This window comes from Galleria mellonella, unplaced genomic scaffold (genome assembly GCF_026898425.1).
Source record: "Galleria mellonella isolate WM207_F2 unplaced genomic scaffold, CSIRO_AGI_GalMel_v1 utg38, whole genome shotgun sequence".
NCBI classification, from domain to species: Eukaryota; Metazoa; Arthropoda; class Insecta; order Lepidoptera; family Pyralidae; genus Galleria; species Galleria mellonella.
The window spans coordinates 2128476-2156352 of record NW_026442090.1 but is presented as its reverse complement, the minus strand read 5'-3'; the positions used below and the strand labels follow the sequence as shown (position 1 = coordinate 2156352).

The 27877-nt window shown below is 31.7% G+C and overlaps 1 protein-coding gene across 3 annotated transcripts; it reads right to left on the bottom strand.

Annotated features, from left to right (window-relative positions):
- Positions 1-7806: 7806 nt before the first annotated feature.
- LOC113523047 (gustatory receptor for sugar taste 64a-like) lies at positions 7807-26240 on the bottom strand. Of its 3 annotated transcripts, none has more exons than XM_052897793.1 (10): positions 26044-26240; positions 25907-25975; positions 23558-23741; positions 21700-21909; positions 20576-20680; positions 18037-18212; positions 16047-16216; positions 14786-14951; positions 10846-10935; positions 7807-8037 (listed from the first exon to the last, which is right to left on the bottom strand). In XM_052897793.1, the coding sequence occupies exons 2-10, from the start codon at positions 25922-25924 to the stop codon at positions 7984-7986; spliced, it is 1173 nt and encodes a 390-aa protein (XP_052753753.1). In that variant the 5' UTR covers positions 25925-25975; positions 26044-26240; the 3' UTR covers positions 7807-7983. The 3 variants fall into 3 exon arrangements, with proteins under 3 accessions (XP_052753753.1, XP_052753752.1, XP_052753755.1); XM_052897792.1 differs by having other exon boundaries at positions 25907-25954; XM_052897795.1 differs by having other exon boundaries at positions 25907-25954; positions 26121-26195.
- Positions 26241-27877: the final 1637 nt, after the last annotated feature.

Sequence of the window (27877 nt, the reverse complement as noted above, 5' to 3'; positions counted from 1 at the left end):
ATATACAGGCAAAAAAGTGGTTTAATATTATAATATATACTTTATCATCATAGGATTACCATTAATATGATGGTAATGATTATATACACGTATGTGATTGTACAAAAGTCGATTGCTTCTGCCTCTGTCCCATTCGTGTTTCTACTGTGAAGCAGTTGTGTTTGCATAGCTGTTTCGGTTTGAAGGGTGGGATATGGCATGAATTTACAGGGTGCAGAGGAATAACATCTGAGTCCTCAGGAATGGCAACGCATGGGGGGTATCATGGTCGAAACAGTATACTCTGTTATGTCCATGGTACTGCTCATGTTTATAGGCGACGGTTACCACTTTCCATCAGGTGGGCCATCAGATTGTTTGCCATTCTAAGTTGTATAAAAAAATTGTGAAAATGGATCCGTTTGATTTTTACCTCGTAACCAATCACTATGAAAATTGGTATACAATCACCATAAGGGATGGAAAAGAACATAGGCTATTTACTATCCTAGATAATGAATATACACTACGGACAAAATCGTGAGTAAAAATCAGTAATAAATAATTTTAAAGTTTGAATTGTAAACTCAATTAAATATGATTAATTTGTCAAATGGTAATATAGACAGAACATGATTATCTTGATAATAGACTATATCAATGTCAACTGAGATAGGTGATACAGAATGGTTATTACGCAGTACATCTATTTATGATCGGACATTAATTTAGTTGGTTTCCATGGTAATCCATGTGTTATTAACTTAGTAACATGGAGTGCAGCATACAGCAATCTGTTGCTAGTTAACGCGACTATTTCGTATGTAATAGTATCTAGTACTGATTGATCGGGGGAAAGGGATTGTTAGTAATGGGGTCAAATAGCCCCATTACTAACAATACCCTATCAGGTCGACCTCCACGCATGGTTCCCCCTAGAAACCATCGTGGCTAATTCCAGTAGAATTCGTCAGGATGGGCTAACTGACCTGCTTTCATCCTCATTAGTCATCTATCACTGGTGTCCCGCCAATGTATACTGATAGCGCAGACGGGGTAACCATACCATTATCACCCATTAAAAAAAGTACTGATTGATCAAGACGACTCCATTTCTCATTTTTTAAAACTATCTATAAGAAAGATTGTATATTCTGTAATTCACAATAAATGTGAATAGATATTTTTTTACACAATTCTTATATGTATTATAAATCTGAATATTGGTTTATTTCCTATGACTTTACACCGATAAGGTTCAACTAATAGTTTGACATGTACTATTAATATGTAATAAGAAACAATGATTCACATTCCCATACAAAACTCATATAAAAATAGCGATATCTAGATTGATAAATATCTATCTATCTACAAGCCAAGTCCCTTGAGAGATAAGCAAACCGAGTGCAAAAGATCTTTATCCTTGCACACATCTCTTCATAAATGTCCTGTTATGCAGAAAACAGCTATCTTTTGTAGATATCCCAGAAAACGTGGCTGTTTTCTGTACTCAAATAAAAAATAATAACCGGTCAAGTGTGAGTTGAACTCACTCTGCCGAGGGTTTCGTACATATGATGATCTTTAAATGATAGGTTTTTGTTTACTTTAGATAAAAAAAAATTAATTATTTGTAGACGAGAATAAATGACTTTATTTTATTTTGATATGAAATTGACATGTAATAATTATTTATTGTTAGATAATTAATTATTTTCAAATATAAATTACATACAGTATAACTATGCCTAAAAACCCAGCCACATAACAAGTTTGTTTATGGAGGACTTATTTTTTATTAAAAAAAAAATATAGTTGGGTATAGAAATATTATTTTATTTTTTTAGTAACATTATGTATAATTTTATAAATAATTGTAATTATTTTAGATTTTTATATCGTAAAACTCGGAGAACTCTTTTCTATTGTAATATAAAAATATGTTGTGACACATGTTTCATTTCTAAACGAGGCATCTTCAGGCAAATTAATAGATTAATAATTGATTAATCATGTATTTGTTTCGCAGTTTGGGCGTTGAACGGTCACCACTAGGCATTACGCTAAGACTAGATAAGGTTGGAGCTTGATGTCTAATATGAAAGGAGAATTAAGCAAAATAATTATAATTAACTAATCAATGGCAGTAAGGTAAGAGATGACCAGATTCGAGTACTTATGAAACAATTTTTTAAAACTATCATGTCCAAACATGAGAGTTTTAAAAAATTTGTAAGAGTATTTCAGCACTTTTGGATTGAAACGTCACTAGTTGTTCAGAAATTTGTATATAACTTAAGTACATTATATATTTGTTTCTGATCTCTGTCTGTACTTATTATCTCAGACATTATTATCATAGACGTAGCATTTTGCATGAAGAATATAGGCTTTCTATTCTCATCTCGATGACATGAACATATCAGATGTATGATTTATTTTAAATTAAAAAATGTTTAATTCTTTAATTTAAAATAAATAAAAATCCGTTAATATTAGCTTAATAACAACATGGTATATTTCATTGCACATGTGTCACATGCACACTACATAGTATTAAATAAAATTGCTGTCGCTGTCTGTCCGTCCCTATGTATGCTTAAATCTTTAAAATTACGCAACGGATTTTGAAGCGGTTTTTTTAATAGATAGAATGATTTAAGAGGAAGGTTTATATGTACAATATAGTAGAGAAATACTGATAATTTCAGATATTTTTAATGTAATGAGATGTAGTGTGCACCCGTGCGAAGCCGGGGCGGGTCGCTAGTTGATTATAAGTCATACAAATCTAGTATATTACTATAGTTAAACTGTTTCTTGTATTGTGGTTGTTTGAAAATGTTTAATTTCTATTTATTTATTATATATATGTAGGTACGTAATATGAATATGCATATCGTGGCTGCCTTTAATTAATGCAGCAGTTTATAATGAAACCGTATTTTTTATTATAAGTTGGTATATGTGTATGGTTTACTGGCTATCCTTAAATAAATAAATAAATAAACAGGAAACTTAGAAGTGCCAACCCTATGAATATTAAGTACCGCATGGCTGATTCAACAGGCGGCTAGGGGCCCGTACAAGTTTTGAGGTATAAACGTAGTGAGATTGCTTTGTAACTCCAGTCAAGTAAACCCGGTTCCTCTAGTGGTGTATAATACAGCAATAATTCTCTCAGTATTGTTTCTACTGTGTTTAATTTTGGTGTTCAACAGTTCTCGACAGTGTGTACTTACCCTAATTTACATTATTTGTGCCAAGGAAATATATGTTAGTTGCAGATATTATAAACTAGTTTTGAAATAGAAGAAAACAATTCTCTATTTTAAAATGCATGATCTATGTATGCATGCAATTTTATTCTTATCAGTTTAACCGTTTAATCAACGATTGTGTAAAAAAATATCTTTCTAAACTTTCACGTTTACAAAATTAGTAGATTATAATCTAGTTTAAAAATGAAACAATAGGAATATTTTCCATCCAGAATTTTAAGGAACAGTTTTCTGTATTTTGAACCGACTTCAAAAAGAAGGAGCTTTTCAATTCGGTTGTATTTTTTTATGTTTGTTACGTCATAATTCCGTCAGTTGTAAACGAACTTGGAACATTCTTTTTTATCTGAAAGGATATACTTACAGATTGGCTCGTGAAACACAATCTTTAATATAAAGGACATTTTTATAAAGAAATTTTGAATCAAATATAAATAAAGTACATATTAAATATAACATATGTACAAATAATTTCTATTTTAACAGCAATATATTAATTAACATAATCCATTGTATAAAACTAGCGTTGGTATTCATTGAATGGGTCTCAAAAAAGAATGTTTCCTTAGAATAAATGTTTATATTACCAAAAACTAAAATTCTTGAAAAAACCTGCATCTGTATCAATGACTCTATATAATAGGTATGTACATATCTTGTACTTTTTTTTTAATGTGTGATAGTGGAATGGTACCCCACCCGCACTATCGGTATACACCGGCGGGGCACCAGTGAAAGATGATAGGTGATGATGAAGCAGGCCAGTTAGCCCATTGTGACGAATTCAACAAGAATAGTTCACGATGGTTTCCAGGGGGAACTACGTGGAGGTCGACCTAATAGGGCATATTGCTAGCAATGGGAATGTCAAACTCCATTGCCAACAATCCCTTTCCCCCCACATATCTTGTACTGTGTAGAGTTGTTGGTATAAATACAGGTTGTTATTTTTTTCCAGGTATTTTTATGGTTTTTCCCCCCATGATAAAAATAGATTTTTTGAGATCCTATTAATAAATATAAACACCAGTTTAAAGGAATGGGTTACTTTATACTGTACACCATCTCGTACTGTCGATTCGATCGAAAATGTCTAACTAAATCCCTCAATAATTAATTTAATATTGATTTATTTAATTCAATAATATTATCATTTTCTTTATCCGACTATACAATGCAACAAAAGCAATATAATACAACAACCAAATAGATTTGAGCCTAATAAAATCATATTACATTTGGACAAAGCAAAGATGATCATTTTTATCAAAGAAATCCTATAATTTTTCTGTTACGTTATGAAATGGACGAATTGTAATGGCGTCTGCTCACTCAAGCACAATGAAGTCTGTTTGGTTTAGACTAATATATATTATAAATAGGTGATATAGAGGGCGCTATACGTCAGGCAAAGGTTATTCCTTTGTTAGACAAGGCGATATTACTCGTATGTTAATCATCATACAATTATATACATATATATTCTTTATTGCACTAAAACATACAGTAACAACAATAAGTTAATAACAATGTTAGCAAAGGCGAACTTATCTCTAAAAGAGATTTCTTCCAGTCAACCTAACGCAGTGGCATAGGAAGTAGTGAGTGGGCAGTAGTAGTGCAAGACAGAAATTTAAATAAATATTTACATAAATTATAAATAATTATATATATACACACATACACACATACACACACACATATATATATATATATATATATATATATATATATATATATATATATATATATATATATATATATATATATATACATACATACACACACATACATATACACACATACATACTCACGTAATTATCATAAAAAAAGAAAGAAAAACATTTATACATTGGTGTATATCAATAACAGTTACAATTATGTAATAATAGATGTTTAGTAATATATTGTAAAACTCCGGAGAGAGCCTGGAGATCTGTAGTACAGGTTTCGACCTAGTTCAGACACCAGACTCTCACAAGGATAACAATTTTAATTTAAAGTACTAAATAGTCACACACAGTTACAGTCTAAACAGTTTCCTTGTGAGTAGTGAATAAAGATTATTATTATTATTATTATACAATTATCATAAAAGAAAGAAAGAAAAACATTTATTTGGCGCATATCAATAACAATTATAACTAAAACATGAACAATTATAAACTGAAACATATAAAAATAAACTTATGAAAAATTAGGAATTATGTGACTAAAATAGTCGCCACTGTGTCACTTGACTAGGCATTCATACATAACGTCTCAACGCTGATTTTCTGTGGAACCAATGCGAGTGGTAGATGGCGCTACCAAATACACATATTACTATATGAGAATACAATTTTCGCCAGAGGGAGACTTTGTACAAAAGTCGATTGTTTGGGTACCTCTGTGCCATTCGTGTTTCAACTGTGAAGCAGTTGTGTTTGCATAGCTGTGTTTCGGTTTGAAGGGTGGGATATGGCGTGAATTTACAGGGTACAGAGGAATAACACCTGAGTCTTCAGAAATGGCAACGCATGGGAGGTATCATGGGCGAAACTGTATACACTGTTATGTCCATGGTACTGCTCATGTCTCTAGGCGACGGTTACCACTTTCCATCAGGTGGGCCGTCAGCTTGTTTGCCATTCTAAGTGGTATAAAAAAGAAACATAACTATTAATTGTCCGTGTGGTCCCGGCATAGAATAGGCCACCCGTTTCTTTCTCGTGGGTGTCGTAGTGAAGACTAAGGGAGAGTAAAGTATGGGCAGCAGCGTACCTCTTTAAATATCTCTAAAGTCTAACAGCGGTTGCCAAACTGCCTGCCAAGAGTGGGAACTACTAGAAAAACTCCCCAAGGGGGAGGCTTATGTTCAGTAGTGGACAGTTAAAGGTTGGTATGATGACAATAAGTATTTATTCGTATAACAAAAATAATTATCCAATATTTTTATGCCGTGATGTATATATGTATGTAATTTAGGTTCTATATAGTTATATGTGTGTATTAGAAAGGTTTACTTTAAATATGGAACAACTAATCGGATATATAAGCAAAACGGAGCCAAAGTGGAGAAGGTCAATGTGCCATTCTATTCAAGTGGCAAATCCTAGCTAACGAGTCCATGAGGTAGAGCAAGATGGCAACATGCGCCGTCTTATTCTTTCATGTGAATGACCGAGATGTTTCTATCGATAGATATGTGAATTCGTCTACAGGACCAAGTCTTGACAAATAGTAAACAAGTATGTCGGTAGATATGTTTTCGTCACTGTACTACGTAGAGGAACGAAACGAGGACGGAATTTGCAATGTCGTTCCCTCTCATCTACCTATATTACAATCATATCCCACCCGGCAGCAATTTTGATAGGGTTGTCCCTATGTTGAATACGACTCGTTTTCATTGTCTTACGTTTAAAAAAGCCGTTTCAATTTTAATCATAACAATTTTCGACGCGCAATGGGCAAACATACTGCATATACTACTTAGGTAGATGGAAACACTCTAAAATAGCAATTATAAAGCAGCAAAGCTGTATAAAAGCGTTAAATTAGAACGTTAATAGAGCATTATTACTTTATAATTGAATATACAACCCTATTAAATAGGGTTGTTACTTACACATTTTGGGTAATTACATAAATAGGTATTAATTTAGTAGAAATATAAATGTATTGCTTTATTTGTTTTTGAACACGGACTTGAGTATGAAAATGTGTGTCTAATTAATATATTAGCTGTTTCCAGCGATTTTGACTATGTGCATATATGTGTATAACCTATGTGTAAATGAGGTTATAACCTACCCGTATGTTCAAATCCATTCTGCCGTCTACTCGTGTTTGACTAACAAACAAACATTTTTACAAATTTTTAAATTATTAATATTAGTATAAATAATATAAAGAATTCATATCTAATGTAGTAATTTTGAAACTTCTAGTAAATTTTTCAAATAGTAATCGGAACTATCAATAAAAGAGCACATTGTCATTCCTTTTTAAACGGCTGGCACCACACCTGCAAAGCATTTGGTGTTGCGGGTGATCATGGGCGGCGGTAGTCACTTACCTTCTGGTGAGTCGTATGTTCGTTTGCCTCGAGTGTTATAAAAAAATTAAACAATAACCAGAGGGAGACTTTGTACAAAAGTCGATTGCTTAGTTACCTCTGTCCCATTCGTGATTCAACCGTGAAGCAGTTGTGTTTGCATGACTGTGTTTCAGTTTGAAGGGTGGGATATGGCGTGAATTTACAGGGTACAGAGGAATAACACCCGAGTCCTCAGGAATGGCAACGCATGGGGGATATCATGGGCGAAACAGTATAGTCTGTTATGTCCATGGTACTGCTCATGTCTATAGGCGTCGGTTACCACTTTCCATCAGGTGGGCTTTCCGTCAGCTTGTTTGCCATTCTAAGTTGTATAAAAAAAGAGCCGTATTCTCGTATTATAAAAAAAAAAAGTATCCGAATTCAAAACAATTTTCAATAATTCCATTTGATTTATTTAAAAAGTTAATTCTGTAGCGAATTAAAACGTTAATCGCAGGACAAGTTCCACATAAAACTACCACTAAAAATTATGCACCTATTTCATATTTAACTATGTTATATAAAATTCTTATAAATTTTATTGTACTCCTCTAGTGAATCAACTTGTTCGTGTTGCAATGTAGCTTTCGACACTTGACATTTCACAATCAGTCGTAAGAAAAGTTACTGAGAATTTTATTTATCAAACTGTATCAATACTAACTCGTACTTTATTATATTAGCCGTGACCTGCAAAGAATAAGGGAAATTTATTATAAAATATTTTTTTAATAATTATTAAACGAGACAATAAAGTACAAAGTATATATATATATATATATATATATATATATATATATATATATATATATATATATATATATATATATATATAATGATAATGATTGATTGTAATGATAGCTAGTAGGTACATATATATAAAAACTAATTGTAATGTAATGTAAAAATATTATAGAATAGCTGTCAAAGCCTTTTATTCGGAATATATTAGTTATTCAATAGACCGAAGTCTTAAATACGAATAATACACTTTATAAAGCATAAATTTTCTGAATAAAAAAATCAATATTAAAATCTATTCTCAATTTGTAAATAAATGTATTTACGCAATGGCGTATACACACAAAAAAATTGTGTAGCACAAAAAAAGATCGAATATGAAAACCTTCTTGTTTTTGAAAGCGGTTAAAATGTAATATTTGAGCGCGTTTATTGTTTACAGTTGCACGGAACAGCACGATTTTATCGTCGTGATTTATTAACAGAGTAAAATGTATGCAATTGTATTAAGATGTTTTTAATAATAATAATAATAGTCTTTATGGAATAACAAATTACACCTAGTTACATCTTCTAGCCACCGAGTTAGGCTGAGCCTGTGTCTCAGTGGTTAGTTTTAGCTTTTACTTACTGTTTTCCTTATTTCAAGCGACAAGTTTATAAACATAGACCCATAGATAAATACCTTATAGTATGTACTTTACATAATAAGAATTATATAATATTGCTCACACGTTATGGTGGTAATGTGTGATGTACCGTATTCATATTACTACGAATATATAGTACTTTATCGTATTTCTCAATTTTTTTTTTATACAAGTTAGAATGGCAATTAGCAAACAAGCTGACGGCCCACCTGATGGAAAGTATAGAAATGACCAGTACCATGGACATAACAGAGTATACTGTTTCACCCATGATACCCCCCATGCGTTGCCATTCCTGAGGACTCAGATGTTATTCCTCCGTACCCAGTAAATTCACGCCATATTCCACCCTTCAAACCGAAACACAGCCATGCAAACACAACTGCTTTACGGTTGAAACACGAATGGGACAGAGGTACCCAAGCAATCGACTTTTGTAGAAAGTCTCCCTCTGGTAAATTTTCTGTTATCCTCATACAACTGCATTTTTTTTCTATTATAATAGTCAAATAGAGTTTTAAAATATAGTACGTTCCCGTTGCAAGGCAATGAGCTTCTTACGAACGAAAGAGCTTCCTTCCGAGACTTTACAAGAGATATATTACGAAGAATGTTAACTATTGCACCACTGCTTTGACTTAACAAATAGTAATTTAACAATGAAATATATTGCGATGAATTAATAAATAATAATAATAATAAACCTCTATTAATAAATACAGGGTTGCACTTATACATATTTTTTGCCTTGGCTTACAAATTAGGGTAACCTGTGCCTTGTAAGCCAGTTCTTTCCAACACACAAAAACTAATATTATGTATTTGTACATGCAGAATTAACAAAATTAAATTTATATATAATATTAAACTAGGGTAACCTGTGCCTTGTAAGCTAGTTTATTCCAACACACAAGAACAAAAATTATGTATTTGTACATGCAGAATTAACAAAATTAAATTTATATATAATATACATTACTTACAAGGCATAGGTTACCCTAGTTTACTAGGGTAACCTATGCCTTGTAAACTAGTTCCTTCCAACACACAAGAACTATTATTATGTATTTGTATGTGCAGAATTAACAATATTAAGTTATAATATGAATATAATAAACAGGACGAAGAAAAAAATAAAAAAAAAAAACAAACTAAACTTTAACTAGAAGATTACAGTTAATAAAATGAAAGTTATTATTGTTTCTCTCAAATAAAAAAAAAAATAAAATATTTACTCGTATATATGGTATAATAATCACATAACGTGAGTAATAGAACAATATTATGTTAAAATGTCGCATTGTATTTGTATATTAATAAACGATTACAATTTACACTATGGAATAAAGAAAAATGGATAAACAATGTGGTCTATGTAATACGTTTGTAGCATGTTTAATTTATTTTATAAAACCTAGCCTAATTGTTCATAAGGCAAATGCACAAAAATAATATGCCAAAATTATTTGCGTAACTAATTGTACCTGACAACCCTAGATCGCGGCTAACGGAGCAAGTAATCCGGATGCACTGTATTACATTTACGTTTATCATTAATTTAAATAGTTTCATTAAAAAGACTTATATCTACAGATGTCAGTCAGTGGGATCTTAGTTTATGAGAATTGAGTGCCAAACTTCTACTCGGTTTGAAAATTCATCATTTGCTTTGTCTACATTGTAGCATGTTTAATTTATTTTATAAAACCTAGCCTAATTGTTCATAGTGCAAATGCACAAAAATAATATGCCAAAATTAACGTAACTAATTGTACCTGACAACCCTAGATCGCGGCTAACGGAGTGAGTAATCCGGATGCACTGTATTACATTTACGTTTATCATTAATTTAAGTAGTTTCATTAAAAAGACTTATATCTACAGAAGTCAGTCAGTGGGATCTTAGTTTACGAGAATTGAGTGCCAAACTTCTATTCGTATTGTAAATTCATCATTTGCTTTGTCTACATGAGTACTTTCGTCAAAATATATAACGCTGGTTCCAAGGAATATATTTTTAATGCAGATAATGTAAGTCAATATATGTTTTTTCCTGTTAATTCTGTAGGGTAAATAAATTATATATTATACTCGTAGGAATACTTACCTCTAATAATTTTTGTCTGTCCAATGAAAACAAACCCATTCCAGTCAGCGCAACGAAATCGTGGGCTAATTGATTTTTAAGTCTCTTTATCTGCAAATGAATAATTTCGTAAAAACTACAGATATATTATGTATATGCCGTGCGGTCTCAGCAATGAGACACCCCTTCCTTTCCCGTGGGTGTCGTAAGAGGCGACTAAGGAAACTTGATTACCAAGGGATGGGCAGCAGCGTCCCTCTTAAAACATAAAGCAACCAAAGCTTAATTGCAGTTGCCAACCCGTCTACAAAGCATGTCAGTTACTGGCAAAACTCCTTTTATGGGGAAGGCCTATGTTCAGTAGTGGACTAACTGTCCACTACTACTACAGCTGATATAATAATAATATATAATTATGTATAAGTTAATGTAATAGTAATGGCATTTTAATGACATAAATTTATATTTGCTATAATTCCTGTTTACGATTTATTGGTACATGATATTAAGTCCGCCTTTTAAAGTTTCTTTTTATGCAATTTAGAATGGCAAACAAGCTGACAGCCCATCTGATGGAAAGTGGTAACCGTCGCCTATATACATAAGCAATACCATGGACATAACAGAGTATATTATTTTGCCAAAGATGCTCCCCATGCGTTGCCATTCCTGAGGACTCAGGTGTTATTCCTCTGTACCCTGTAAATTCACTGCCATATCCCACCCTTCAAACCGAAACACAGCCATGCAAACATAACTGCTTCACGGGTGGGGGGAAAGGGGTTGTTAGTAATGGAGTTTGACAGCCCTATTGCTAGCAATATGCCCTATCAGGTCGACCTCCACGTGGTTCCCCCTGGAAACCATCGTGAACAATTCTTGTTGAATTCGTCACGATGGGCTAACTGGCTTGCTTCATCGTCACCTATCATCTTTCACTGGTGCCCAGCCGGTGTATATCGATAGCGCGGGTGGGGTTATCATTCCATTATCACCCATAAAAACCTGCTTCACGGTAGAAACTCGAATATGTTTAGGTGAACACGAATAACTGTTTAGGTGTATTAAAGTTAGTAAGTCTATAATGTGCATATTAATGAATTAACATTGTTTAAAATGAATTCATTAATGATTTCGACTAAGTAAATCTATATTTAGAGTTTACACTAACTACTATAATGGATTAATAGCTTTATTAATAGCTATTAAAGTCTAGAACAATCAACTTTATAAAATAGATTCATTATTTATCACAGAATTCGTGTGGCTACCCCATTGTACTAGCTCAGTAGTGAATAACCCGTCTAGTGCCTAGTTTATTATCCCAATATAATTTTAAGTGAGGCCATTGAACGCACTTTTGTTTTTGTTTATCCTCTGAATCTTTGCTCATAATATTGAATAGGTATATATAAAATTTTAAGACCAGAGTTGATGTTTATTATAATATATTAATATGTAAACTTCGCTCCGTTCTCCAATATCAGTAATAATTTTTAAATAGCTCTTGCACGTTTATTCAGTATTTTTTTTAATGGATGGTAATGGAATGGTATCCCCACCCGCGCTATCGGTATACACCGGCGGGGCACCAGTGAAGAATGATAGATGAAGATGAAGTAGGTCAGTTAGCCCATCGTGACGAATTCAACAAGAATTGTTCACGATGGTTTCCAGGGGGAACCACGTGGAGGTCGACCTAATAAGGCATATTGCTAGCAATGGGGCTATCAAACTCCATTGCTAACAATCCCTTTCCCCCCTTTATTCAGTATTAGAAAAGCTATGTTACTGCACTATACATTAAGCAATTTTTAAGAAATTTTTAATTCCATAAATTATGTTAATTAGGAAGGAGTTTGACTCCTTTCCTTCTCCATAACGTGTAAGTGAAGAGTGATATTATGTGGCAAGCTGTAGGAGGAGACATAAGTTACGTGACGTCACATCCTAAAATATACATTTTAAGATATACTTTAACTTATACAAGTATTGCATTAAAATACGAAATTTTACTTGTTAACGACAACCTTAAAATACTTCCAACTTTACCTGTACGTAAATAAAACTATTTTCGGCACTTATTTTAATTTAATATAAATTAAATTGAAATTTAAATTAAATTATAAAAAAAATGTAGAATGCAATAAATAATTTGAATTGAATTGAATTAATCATTTCTAGATGTAAAATTGCAAAACATGTGACGTCACATAAGAGAGTGGACCTCATAAATATGACCAGCTAAGACAAGGAGTGGGGTTTATAAAAAAAACCATGAAATTCGTGTGACGTAATTTTTGTAATTTGCCGGGTGATCCCGGCATAGAATAGGCCACCTCTTTCCCATGGGTGTTGTAAGAGACGACTAAAGGGTCTTAATGGTCGAGGGATATAGTGTCTCTCTCTTTTGTGAGGTTAAGAGTTAGGTAGTTAGGCTTTGGAAATGAAAACATTTCCAACGGCTTCCAAAGGCGGTTGCCAACACGCCTCCCAAGCCTGGCAACTACAGGCAAGACTCCCCTTATGGGGAAGGTTTATGTTCAGCAGTGGACAGTTAAGATCCGACATGATGAATTTATGGATGGCCCCTAATAAATAATATACGCGTACTGCAGTAAAAATGATACAGTCCTATATAAAGATATTATGAAAGTACATGGAAAAAGAGAGAATATGAAACAGGACACTAATGTGTTACTTCACCTAATGGTAATGTGTTTGCTAAATCTTATTAAATATTAACATACATTTGGTGTACTTACTGCTTGTACTTTATGTAAATCCTCCATTATTACACATTAAGACTTAGAACAAACAATTAAGCAGCCCAGTAAAATTATAATGTACCTTCCTACCTTCCAGGAATAAACAAACATCTATTCAATTTAGGCGAACCTAATTGCCTAACGCTAAGGATTTTAGGGCAGTTGGTTTTACAGAGATTGCTTCTTGGAAATTCAGAGCTACTACACTAGGTTATTATATTTGTTTTTAAGAAAATAGTAGTAAAATAGCTAAGTTTCAGTATCAGCGTTGCCAGATGCAATTTTTTATTTCTGCCCACATTTTAAATATTTTGTTCTTCAAATTGATACCATTTATTTACTTCTTCGAATCACGAACTTGTGTTTGTTTTCACCACGTTTTACCATCAATGAAATTATAATAAATAAATAAATTATTCAAATTTAATTGCAATTAATTTAATTAAATAACGTAGAGTTAGTGAACAGCATTGGTGGTTACTGTCATCGCGTGAATGAGATAGAACGAGACAGCAATATCTTATGGTTCGTTCTTTCTCATGGACAGCTAATTGAAATGTAACTCTCAGTGGACTGATGTTATCTGTATAAGGGAAAAGCTTAGACGCATTTCAGATCTTTGCTATTTTTTCTATACATGAATAAAAGAATAGAACAGAGGTAATCTTGATTCACATAGACTTGTTTACAAGCTCTCTTAAATTGATTTTTTTTATGATTGTACTGCTAGGTCTCGAATTATATGCTGGCATTATCTACTGAGAACTCACAAGAAACTTAACAGTTGTTCTTTTCAAATTATTATTTTAAATTTGCATGACTGTGACTATAATTAGAATTAAGTTCTATTTATATTATAGTAATTATTTATCAGATTAGGATAGGTTATTATAAGGTCTTCGTGGTGGAGCAAATTGTAGGTAATGGGGATAGATAATCCAATAGCCAGCAATATATCCTATCATGTCGATCTACACGTGGTTTCTCATGGAAACATCGTGAATATTTTTTGATGAATACGTCGTGATGGAGCAATTTTCATTTGCTTAAGCTACTTTCATTCTCATCTATCATCTCTTACTGGTATCTTGTTAACGTATATCGACAGCACAGACGAGTTACCACTGCATTATGATCTATTAAAAAAAACTTGTACCTCTCTATCTCTCCATTCTTTCAAAAATGATACTTACCTCTACATTATATCCTGACTTTGGAAGAACATTTAAATAGCTTAGTGCCTTCTTCGAATGGAGGTGGACATCAGCAGCTGCAAGCACTACGCTGCATGCTCTGAACAGCAGCCAACCAAGTGACAGAAAGTAGTAAGTACGGTTGATTATACCTTTTTCACCTTTACTGAAAAAGTGTTGGAGGATATTTATTTGTACTAGAATTCAATTGTTATAATAAGATTTTTATATTACAAATTGGAATTGCCAAGAATACGACTTACAAAAAGTATGAAACAAGGCATTCATTTAAAAATAAAAATGTATAATAAATTACTCATAACAATAACACAATTTCCAAGAAATAAATTTAAAAATAAAATAAAGACATTTTGAGCGACATCTGTTTTACAACGTGGCCGAATACCTAAATGCCAATATTAAATTTTGACATATTGTAATTTATTTATTTTTAATTGTAATAAGTGTGACAATTCCAATTTTATAACTTGTAGTCATCATTATTGATGTGTACCGTAATTAATTTATAATGTCATTTTTATTTTATATTACAAATATTGTTATTATCATTGTTATTATTTATTTTAATAATTTAAACATTATAATGTAAATACTGACTTGCCATGTACAGTGTGACATGAAACTGTTGTTATATTGGTTAATAAAGAAAATAAACAAAACCAACAAAACTGCGTACTTGATACATATGGCTGTACCTAATACACACAACGTACAAAATACAATAGCAGAGAAAATATCTAAATACACCGAATTCCAATACGAAATAACACGACTGTGGCACTTAGAAAAAGTGACAATTGTTCCGATTGTACTCTCTACGACAGGTGTGATATCGAAACAACTGCATCAGTCGATAAATACCCTAAAGTTATCATCCAATACTTACCATCAATTACAGAAAGCCGTAATCCTAAATACATGCCGAATTGTCAATTCTGCAAATTGGAGTAGAAATTCCTGGTACATCTACAGGTTAACATTCTAATACAGGTTAATATAACAAACAGATTACACAAACAAATTATGTTTATACAAAAAAAAAAAAGCACACAGTTATGTATTTGGCTTATGTTTGTGTACACCTGTAAAATCGGTTTTAAGCCGAAATATCCTAAACTTAAATAATAATAATATAATATTAAGAATGGCAAACAAGCTGACGGTCTACTTGATGGAAGGTGGCCATCAGTCAGAAAATGGAGGCCTATAGTGATATGATAAAGATGGTACATTTTCTTACTTGATTCCAAGGAACAATTGCAGGCAAATGAAATAGAAATTATTGATATTGGACAGTAGCATGAGTGGTCCCAGCTCTTTATCGACCATCCGTACTAGGGCTGCTTGACGTACATATTCCTCTCGAAGCTTCCGCCATTCTTGCATTTGTGTGTTTATTTCTGATACGAACTGCAATTAGGAGACATTATTATATTATTATTAGGATATGATCTCTGACCGAGATAAAAAATTGTCTATGTCCTTTCCCATCTTATATACTAAATTTCATAGTGATTGTTTAAGTGATTGAGGCGCTAAGAGCTAACAAACAAATACTCGTATACTTTTAAAATATTAAGGATTCTTTTATATTTTTTTTGTCAGATTTTTGCTATTATCTTTACCTAATTAACGGGTTCTTATCACAATATTTTTTTGCTTAATTCTAGACATTGTGAGTATGTACTTTTGTGACGACATTGGAGTGCATTCCGGTAGAGTTGTTCCAGACTAAAATAACCCTTGAATAAAAAGTGTAAACATGTGTATTGTGTGTAAATATTTACACTTGCATTTTATCAGTTACGTCATAACCATGACTCCTGCAACAGGCTTGAAATATTGACGCGTTCAAAACAAATAAATAAGCATCACTAAAATCGATCAACCAGTATGTACGTTATTATTTTTTTCTCTAACATGCTTGGAAAGGTGAGCATTATTTTGAAAATCTTCATCGAGATAAATCAAAATTGCCGTACTGGCCAGATACATGCGGGCAGCGGTCGGCAAAAGTTGTATGAAAATCCATATCTGTCGTGTTTTGCGGCCAGATAAATTACTATGTAAACTTATATCTGTCCTGTAATTTAAAAATGGAATGACATTTTACTTCGAAACATAGCTACCAAGGATGTAACTAATAAAAGGTTTTATTTAAATTTCGAACTGGTTTGCAAATAGAAAGCTGTTTATTGAAAACAAAAAAAAAAGGAACATTAGGGCGCGTGAAAAATTATTATTGTTCATTATTCGTCATTGAACTTAAAAAGTAAAATTGTATTTTTGATTTTCGCGCATTGTTTGAGAAAAGTACAAGCCTTGGCCACAACTAGGCATTGATGGACTCACGTATGTGTGCCTTGGCTACGCCTCGGCCCACATTTGTACGTTTGTCCATCAATGCCTCAGTTGCTGGCTGCTGCAGTAATGTACTATTACATGAAGATAAAATGAATGGTCTATACGTAGCCCTGTAACAGTACTAATTATAAAAATTTATATGTAATAATTACATCAGAAAATTGTTCACCTATGTTCATAAACCGGGATTAAAATTAACCCGTATCCTTCTCCATTCCACATTCTATGTGTAGGTAAAAACTAAATTTTATGATATCGTTAAATAAATAAACTTACTTTGACATTTATAAAATTAATAGGTACAAGTACATTTTGCTATGCAAAAAGGTTTTTGCTCCTCAAAGCAATCATTAGAAAAATAACAGATCTCCTATACAGGAGTAAAAACTATCAATTGCAGAAATATTTATTACAATTAGTTCAGAATTATTGAAGAAAATTCTATAAATCAAGATAAAAATACAGAAGAATAGAAAATTTACTCTTTATGGACGTCGTTTAATAAAAAAATTAAAAAAACACAAAAGTCCTAATAAATATTGTCAATTTTAATTATTGTATTTATACCACTGATTTCGCAAACAATCATACGGTCCACCTGATGGTAAGCGGTTACTGTAGCCTATGAACGCCTGCAATACCAGAGGTATTCCGCGCGCATTGCCGACACTGAAGAAACCTCTTTACCCCCTTTTGAAGAACCCCATGCTGTAGTCTCTTGAGAAAATAAACAATAAGAACATCTACAAACCTATTTTCATTATTAATTTTTTTTTGCGTATTTAGTGTAAAAGAAAAAGAAACACTATATAGTATATAAGGAGGAAATCGTTATTCAAACAACACTTTACTACCAACTGACTGACCTTTTTCTCATTCCTGCTGCGTTTCACTAGATTTTTAACATATACATTCAAGCGATGGTACCTCGACGTCAGTCCCATGCTTAACAAGATGATGATAAGATCTTGGAAGTTCCACAAAATGGTCGCAGATTTACTGAGCATAAACACTGGGATGGCTAGCCATAAAGTGTAGTCATCTGTGAAAGAAATTAGCCTAGCTTCACGACTTTCGTGGTTAATTCTGGAGGCATTTTATGGTGTACTTAATTTCGGTTTTATTTACAGCATTCTTAACGAAGTGTTGTGTAGGTATGATTTGTCAATTTAAAAAAAATATCTATAAGAGTTGAATTCCCGCAACGAGGGTTCCCTAATTAAATATATATACGTGAATTTACTGGGTACAGAGGAATAACACCCGAGTCCTCAGGAATGGCAATGCATGGGAGGTATCATGGGCGAAACAGTATACTCTGTTATATCCATGGTACTGCTCATGTCTATAGGCGACGGTTACCACTTTCCATCAGGTGGGCCGTCAGCTTGTTTGCCATTCTAAGTTGTATAAAAAAAATATTAATATGATATAAATTTAACTTTACGGCATTTTTCATACGAAATAAATACAATTAGTATTAAGGTTCGTAATTTATTATTTTGGGCCATAATTGTGGTTAAAAAGTTAACCGCATGACAAAGTTTGTTTTTGGATGTTTTTAGGTAATTTTTCAAAAATGATACTAGTTAGAAACACACTTTTAATTTTCCTGTAATATTAATTTATATCTTTATAAACTGTAATTATATTAGATTTTTATCTTCACAAACTTCGGTGATAAGTGACATTTTCAGTCATTACTTAAAAAAAAACTATGCATTATAAAAATAAATAAATATCAATTGAAAAATATAAAAAATATTTTTATATACGATAACCTACTTGAACTAGTAGGTCAATTTAAAAAAAATTAATAACCCTTTTTCAACTTTATTATTTTCTACTAATAGATTTGTGTACCATTTATTTATATTATAGTACCTATAATGTTTTAATTTACTATTAAAACACCTAAAAAATCGCGCGTAACACCAGGGATATTACGAACGCGTTGCCTTCCCTTAAGAAAACTTAATACGCCCCATTTTGAAGAACCCCATGCTGTAGTCTCTAGAGGAAGCCTTGACAGTAAGTTCATTTTACAACCTGAATATTAGCGAGAGGAAGGTGCTCAGAAAGAAACGCAAGAACCTTTAGGTGTATGTAATACATTAAAATATTTTTCGCAGATGTTATTATTTTGTTTAGTTGTTTTGTTCTGTACATTCTTCCTTGACTATAGTAATTTCACTTTGATTATATATTTTCCTACTAAAAACAATTTTTCCCCTTTTAATTATTTAGATCCTAGTAATTCATATCCAAAATAATATCCTAGAGTCCTTTCGTTCACACTCACCAGATATCTTCTCCACGGACAAAATATTCCCTTGTTTCTAAGAAAACAATAAAAAAAAAGAAACGCAGACAAAACAATATCTGTCGGATCAGCTAGTACCTATTATTAGTATTGTTAGTAAAATTTGAAGGGTAGACATTCTGCAAGTCATTATAGGAAGTAGCGAAGATGCTGACAACGTTTCTTTGTGGCAAAGTGAAGCTTAAGTCGCGTAGGTCAGGGATTTCTAGGATCTTTAGTTAAGTAATCCCGGATTAAAAGTTGCCACAATCCCGTTGTTTCCATTTTGAAAATGTAAATGCATTTTTCTCACTTAAGTACCTACCAGTAAAAATGGTATCCGTTTTAAGAACAAGATAAAATTTTATTTTATGTTTAATTTTTTTATTAATTCGTTTTTACTATTTTTGTGTTTTATTTTGCATTTCGTAAATTTGTATACAAATTTGCTAACTTTTAGATTTTTTTAATAACCGTACGTCTACACTAATTTTGCTAGGAAATTAGTAGATATTTATACTCCGTATTGAAACACAAAAAAGGAGTAAACGTTATTTATTGCAAAATGAATAAAAAAAAATATAGACATAATAGTATATTAAAAATGAGAATGAATTGAGAATTATAACATGCTTTTGGAATCAATTATTATTGTATACTTTTTTAAATAATTACATATGTTTACCGACTGGAAAAACAAGTCGCCTATACTCGTATTCTACTCCAGTCTATATATATTATTATACCATAGTTTACAGTGGTCGAGTAAGCTATCGCTAAGAGGTAAAGAGCAAACAAACACACTTTATATTTATAATATTAATAAAGATAGTAAACATGGCGAAAAACATTTATTTTATTTTATTTATACTTTATTATACACAAAAATCACATTGTTATAGTTTATTTCGAATAATGATGTACAACAGGTGAGCTTAACTTTGAAGAGTTCTCTTCCAGCAAACCTTGAGTGTAAAGAAGCAATTATGGTACATCTACTTTTTACTCGTGTCGTGCCTCTAAAACTCTACAATGTGAGCATAATTAACACTAATTTGGAAAATTGGATAACAAAATATTAAAATATCACGTGAAGCACTTACCGTAATCTATCAAAAATCCATGAGAACTCAAAATGTATTTCTCAAAATATTTTTCCGGAGGTATCTCGAAACCAGTCGCCGACATCATACTTAACATGTGCTCAACTGCAAATATGATTGTATATAAACAGATTTATATAGTTACACTATTGTATTAGGTTAGTACATGCAAAAATAGGGACAAGTATAGATATATATCGGTGCAGTACCAATATATATATATATATATATATATAATTATTATTACATATTTTATGCCTGATGCATAGAAACATCTTCGGGGAGTAGCCAAGCGTTGTAATATAAATATTTTGATAAGCGGTGACAACTTATAGGTAAAAACATAAAACGATATAGAACAAAATTTTGTGCGTTTCATTCCACACGACTTTCAAAGGGTAAAAGGTTAGACAACCCTGTTAGTTATTCACAAGTTCAAACAGGTGGAATTAAAAAACCCAAGTACATTATTTATTGAATTATAAAAAGAGGAGGTTCACAATTAGGCGGTATTTTTTGTGTTTATACATTGATAAGTTCTGGAATTTATTTTTGGAATCTGTGGGGTTGCCACCAAATTTTTGTATTAACATACATGTAACAATAATTCAAATCGAAAAACTAGACAGATATGCCCCTAATTTTTATACGCGACTTCATTTGTATGACTAGAATATGATTACTGACTTTGACCTGATATGAAGGACGAAGAAGTAACTTATCCTTTTCTATTCCAAATAATTCGTGTGTATTAATTTCAATAGTAATTTAAAATGGATCGATCAGTGAAGAGGTAAGAAACTAACTTTTAGATTTATGAAATTAGTAAAGATCATAAGGATTTATCTTTTAGCTTTTAATCGTAGTTTCTTCCACATGACTGGACTATATTTACTATATAGAATACGTCCCTACTTATATAACAAATGTTAAAATAAATGAATATAGGTACTACCTATATTATAAGTTTATTTAAATGATTTTAAGATTTGACAGTTCAATTAGAAAAATGAAAAATTAAGAATATGACTCAATGGAAAGAAAATGTAATTTCAACTTACTCTTAAAAGAGGTAATTGAAGAATAATTTATAATATTAATAAGGATATTATTGAATCACTCACTGCAAGCACAAATACCAACAAGGTTTGTCACGAACATAATTCTCCTTCGAATGTTACGATCACACTCGATATGTAAAGTGGACGTTGTCTCTATTTTCTCCCATCGCGTCGACAGCCACTTCCAAGAGGATATTAGTCTCCAAGATAATATTAATGACAACAATCCGTTACAGTAAAATATGGCCCCAGATAACCTGGCTGTTACACCGCCTGTAAATTTTAAAAAAATTGTCTCTCTTTTGTTTTTTACGAGCGTGTAATTTTTTTATGATACTTAGAATGGCAAACAAGTTGACTACCTACCTGATGGGGAGTAGTTACTGTCGCTTATAGATATGAACAGTATCATGAACATTACAGAATATACTATGATATCCATGATACTGCACATGCATTACTATTCCTGAGGACTACGATGATATGCCTCCTTTACCTTGTTCTTTTACTGCCATTATCCATATATTCCACCCTTCAGGGTGTCACTGGCTGCAAATGGTGTAGAACGGGTACTTTGGGATACCTATGTTCAACACTGGACAATAGATAGGCTGTAAAAACGATTTAACTGTTCAAACCGAAACACAGCCATGCAAGTACAGCTGTACTGCAGAAATAAGTAGATTATTGATCATAGTTATAATGCTATGGTAGTCAGAGACATTAATAAATTATTAAGTTGTGACAGATATAAAATGGCGTGATCTATGGCAGTTTACTACATGCATATGGTAAATACTCGAAGGTGATACAGATATGACCAAAGGATAAGACAAAGTCTGGTCATGCCTGTTCACGTTGTCTTGTTTCTTATAACACTTCTTATAGCTACACGATTGGTGTGTGTGGTGTGTTACGTAGTACTTTATTATTATTATTTTTCAAAATTCACAACTCTCCTCTTAAGGAGAGGCACAGTCTGTTGAATATTAGGGTTCCAGGAAGAGACTTTAGCGCACTATGTGGACAGTGCTAAAGAGCTATTTGCACCTTTCTTGGAAAAGACCTATCTCAAAATCACAACCGTTTAAGTTGTTATTCCAAACTGGTCGGGATAAAACCTTTGTCCTATATAATAATTATATTAATGTAATATCTCCATTTTGATTTTAAATAAATAATAATAATACTAAAAGACTACACGCGTCAATCTACAAATGTATAGGTTTACTGCGTTTTAGATTTGACATTAATTTTATTGATTCGGTAAGTCTTGTTACTATTGATTTTAGGTAATAAACTTCCTAAAGTTTTACGCTTTAAATGGAAATGAAATAGTTACCGAATGTACATTCAGAAATTCGAATTTTAAAATTTTACAGTTACTTTCTTTGCAGCGGTGTGGCAGCGGTCAGACTATCTCTGAAGTTTTAAGTAGGTGTAAAACTACGTTAAAGTTTTACCTCTTATAAATTGTATGGCAAAAGTTTTTAACGATTTTTATATTTTGTAGTATAACATCTGTTGATGCAATAGAGTGATTTTTGCATCCTTATTGGGAAAAAAGGATTGATTGGCACCGAAAAAAATTGTTTATGTAAATTTCCTAGTTTCTCTCTGTACATTTTTTTGAAATATGTGATTAAAATATATACAAAAGTTAAATACTGTCTTCTTAAAAGTTTATTAATTTGTCTGAAAAATACAATATGTCTATATATTTATATTGATTTTCGACTTGGGATCAAATCGAAATGACATCAAATGGACGTCAAATAGTATAACGCTACGTCAATTTGACGTCTATTGTCGTCTATTTAAAACATAGATTTAGTATAACCTACATATTTACTAATCATAATCTAAGATTCGACGTGATATTAATTTGTCTACAGTAAGTATTATAAGAATGCATACATACGCTCATCTTTGTTATCAACTAATCCCGCCAATGATTTGATAACTTTCCATATAGCTGCAAATTCAATTGCAAACAACATAATCAATAACACGATGGCCCATACAAAAGCTATCTTGTTCCCGTACGTTGGTATTCCGAACCATTTGGCTATAGTGAAGATGCGAGTTATTGTCCGTAGAGAGGGCTAAGAAAAAAAATTAATAAAAACAATTATATGTCTGACCTTCTTGATTTGAATGAATGATCTTATTTTTCCACAATCTTGGTGAAAGGTAGCTGTGTAAGTATTATATACTGGGGGGAAGGGATTGTTAGTAATGGAGACTGAGAATCCTATTGCTAGCAATATACCCAACCAGGTCGACCTCCTCGCGGTTCTCCCTGGAAACTATCATGGTTAATTCATGATGGTGGGCTAACTGGCCTGTTTTCATTCTCATCTATCACCCTTCACTGGTGCTCCGCCCGCGTATCCCGTTAGCGCAGGCGGGATTACCATACCATTTTCACCCATCAAAAAAAAAGTATTATATACCTACTAACGATCTTTTTCGGCTTCACATGTTTTTTTTTTTATTTCAGCCTATTTTAATTCATTATATCATCATCATCACTAAAAATTTGGTAAAACTAATGTTTTATATTATTATAGTGTTTTAATGAGGTTTTATTGAGGGGTGGTTGTTTGCGATACAGGTTTTATAACCTACTTCAGAAACAGATGTTTAAACTGATGCAAATTTACTAATGAATTTACTACCTACTTGTACTGCAATTTTCAGTGTTGTGTTTGTTACGATCATAGTTCATGGTTCCACCATTTTGACACAATTTTTTTGGTGTCATGCGTCAAAAAAATTGTGTCAAAATGGTGGAAAATTCACATCTGTGGCGTCCCGTTAGCGGACTTTGCACAGACTAGGTATTTTTAGTGTATAGATTTAAAAAAACCTGATTTTTCCGAAATCTAATTGGAATTATACAAAATTCAGATTAGATTTATATTCCAACTAGATTTCTTATGTAATTACTTACACTATACTTTACTTGAATTGCATTGCAACTGTTCTATGAGAAATAAAATGGGATCACCTATAAATTACCTTCTGTTTTTCAATTATTAAAAAACTAAGAATTTGTTAGATGTAAAATTATATATTTTTTGTACAATATAATATACTCGATAAAATAAAAATAAAATGGCTTATGTTTCAATACATTTTTTTTATACAGCACTTGTTTATAAACATGGACCAAAAAAGTCCCTCTTCAATTGACACTTAAGTGGGTCTCCTATTTCATTATTTTGCGTACATTCTTGGCGTTAGGGACAAGAGGTGGTTTGTTTACAATAATTTAAGCTTATCGCCAAGCTAGTTTAGACAAAACAATATATATGACATTATTATCTAAATGTCCTCTGAGCGGACGCTACACATTTGAGAGGTTAAGCAGTTTTTGAGTTTATTTATTACATAACAAACAAATTAACATACAGAAAATCGAATGTTTTCTCTTTACAATATTAATTCAGATTACCATTCCCTTTCATTTCTTTTTTTCCTCAGGTAATTGTAAGTACAAAAGAAGGAAAGCTTATAATAATACCCTACAGTTACCAAGCGGTTACGCCAGTATGAAATAGTAGGCTATATTTTTATCTTATGAAAAGGGACCCGAGTTCAATAAGAGGACCCGAATTCGATAATGGGTTATTATGATTATATATATGGTTTTTAACTTTCAAAGTTTAATGTCACCATACCACTAAGAGTGTGGACAAGTGAACAATAAGGCTTTACGAGTAATAAACCCATCGACCACCATACGGGATGGGGTACGGTGAGGTTTTTAAACGGGGAATATACCTTTATTTCTCCTATATACAAATATAGTCTATAGTTTCGTTTTTTTTTGTATTTATTATATAGATATTGGTATAGTTTTAGAGATGCTATTAAACAGTTACATATAGCTAGGAATATGAAATGCATAGAAAAATGTAAAATATTAAATACTAGTGTTCCGGCCCGGCTTCGCACAGGTAGGTAGAAATTTCGAAAATAATTACAGCTTATGTTACTTACTGATAATATAGCTTTCTATAGGTGAAAGAAATTTGAAAATATGTTGAATAGTTTTTGATTTTACTCAATACAAATAAACAAGCAAATTATGAAATTTTTCTTCTTTATAATTATAAATATAAACTGGAAAAATTATGAAAATATTATGACAGAAAATAACTGTAATGTAATAAATACATGTTCAAATGAATTTTTTTGATATTAATTTATCACAACGTGAATTATAAAATGATCTACGTCTAAATAAATAGTTATTACTTACATCATCTTCTTTTGTCATCTTCCCTCCGTTTGTAACACGTGCCTTTCTCTGAAATGCAATTATAAATTTCTTTGTTATTTATTATTATCTTATTCTTAAGTCCTTGTGTACTTATATAAAATACTTTTCCTTCGTACTTAATTTTTCAAGTTCCAAAAAGTACCTAACATCAAAGAAAGAACAAATGGCGAAAGGGCGGGAAATAATGAACAACCTTTTTATATTTTTTAAAGCCAACCAAATTATTTTTTATGACAAACACACTCGTTTATTTGAATTTGGAATTGTGAATCAAATCAGCCAGTATTAATAAAGGTTTTGATCTTTATACGTAGACAAACTACACGTTATATTTAAAAAAATGATTAAATATTATAATTATTCATATCGGCTTTTACTCACGTATTAAATTGTGATACATGAGAATTAATGTTAAATATTCTATTGTTTTGTACATAGCTGTCACGCAAGTGTAATTAATAATTGATGTGCGAGTTCCCGCTAGTTTTCCCAATAGGTTTTTTCTTTTACATACATAATAGAAATAAAATTTTCCAATATTTGTATTAATCTAAAATTAGTAGCACTATGGGAGTTAATCTTTTTAGAAACAATCGTCTAAAATTTGTTTGAAATTGGCAAAGAAATCGAGTGCCATAAAAAAAATAGTTGCGAATACGAGCCTGAGACAGCAGGCGTACGAAGTTGCACCATAAGGATTCCTTTATACTATTTTGGTAATAAGTCGAAATAGGAATCTCCTCCGTTACAAAATCGGTCTAAAATAGAAATTGTGTCTCAGTACCGGAAATAGTTTGTATAAGTTGAACAGAATACACACCTCTGGGAAATTATCAGATAAAATAGAAATCTGAGCTGTGTTGCCCATCGTTGCTGTATTCGAATAGAACATCACTACTTTCTTTACAGGCAATATTGACTTGTAAACATTTATTCGATATATTAATATAATAATAGGGCTAGTATACAATCAGAGTGATATATATAAATCACGGTCAGTTTGTATAGTTGTTAGTTGAGGCTTGATTACAGCGAAACAAAAGAATGTGTCATTTATTTATTTATATGCTTTTGTAAATTCACTTATAGATGTTAGGTTATAACAAAAATGTATCATTTATTCATTCATTCATATATATGGTGCAAAAATAATACTATAAATTATAAAGATATATTATTGGTTGCTACATAGTTAATAACAGTGTATAGATAAATTATAAATATAAACATATATATACATATTATGAGTCGTGTGGTCCCGGTACAGAATAGACCACCCCTCCCTATCCCGTGGGTGTCGTAACAATCAAAGGGGAGGCTTATGTTCAGCAGTGGACGGTGATGATATACATTCTAAATATATATATATATATATATATATATATATAAATGCCTGGTATTTTCATGAAGAATTGCTAGTTTGTAATTATCATTCTCCCATATCTATAGATATAGTATAGACATAGTATACATTTAATTCTGTTTCGTGCGCTGAAAAACAACGCTGTTGTGCTTTATTTACTACAAAAACAAGCAACTAAAGTCATTATTATTGTGACACAACCAGTTATTTTGATCTAAAACTAAACCACTGAACCGATTTTAATAAAACTTCGACGACGTTAAAAAAAAAGGACTTCTCTTTAACGTCGATTGAAAAATATGTGTTAATATGTAAATTATATAAGATACTATCTACTTAAAACAAAAAAAAAATAAAAAAAAACAAATACGATAAAATAAAAAATAATTAGTGCTCCATAAGCGAAATTTTGAGGCCGGTTAAACGTATTGACTGGTATCTCTAATTGTTAACTTATTACGTATACATTTTTTTTTTGTTATTTTTCTATCCATGTTTCTTTGGTCAAAATTATTTATTTCATTATACTTTACTGAATGTAAAAAGTATATTATTGTGAATTATTTTAAACTAAGAACTACAACTCT

Coding starts and splice junctions, on each gene's coding strand:
- LOC113523047 (XM_052897793.1), bottom strand. Junction 16,217..18,036: donor GCAGCAGGAATGAGAAAAAG/GTCAGTCAGTTG, acceptor TCCTAATTGCAG/TTCGTATCAGAAATAAACAC. Junction 14,952..16,046: donor CAATTGTTCCTTGGAATCAA/GTAAGAAAATGT, acceptor ACACTTTTTCAG/TAAAGGTGAAAAAGGTATAA.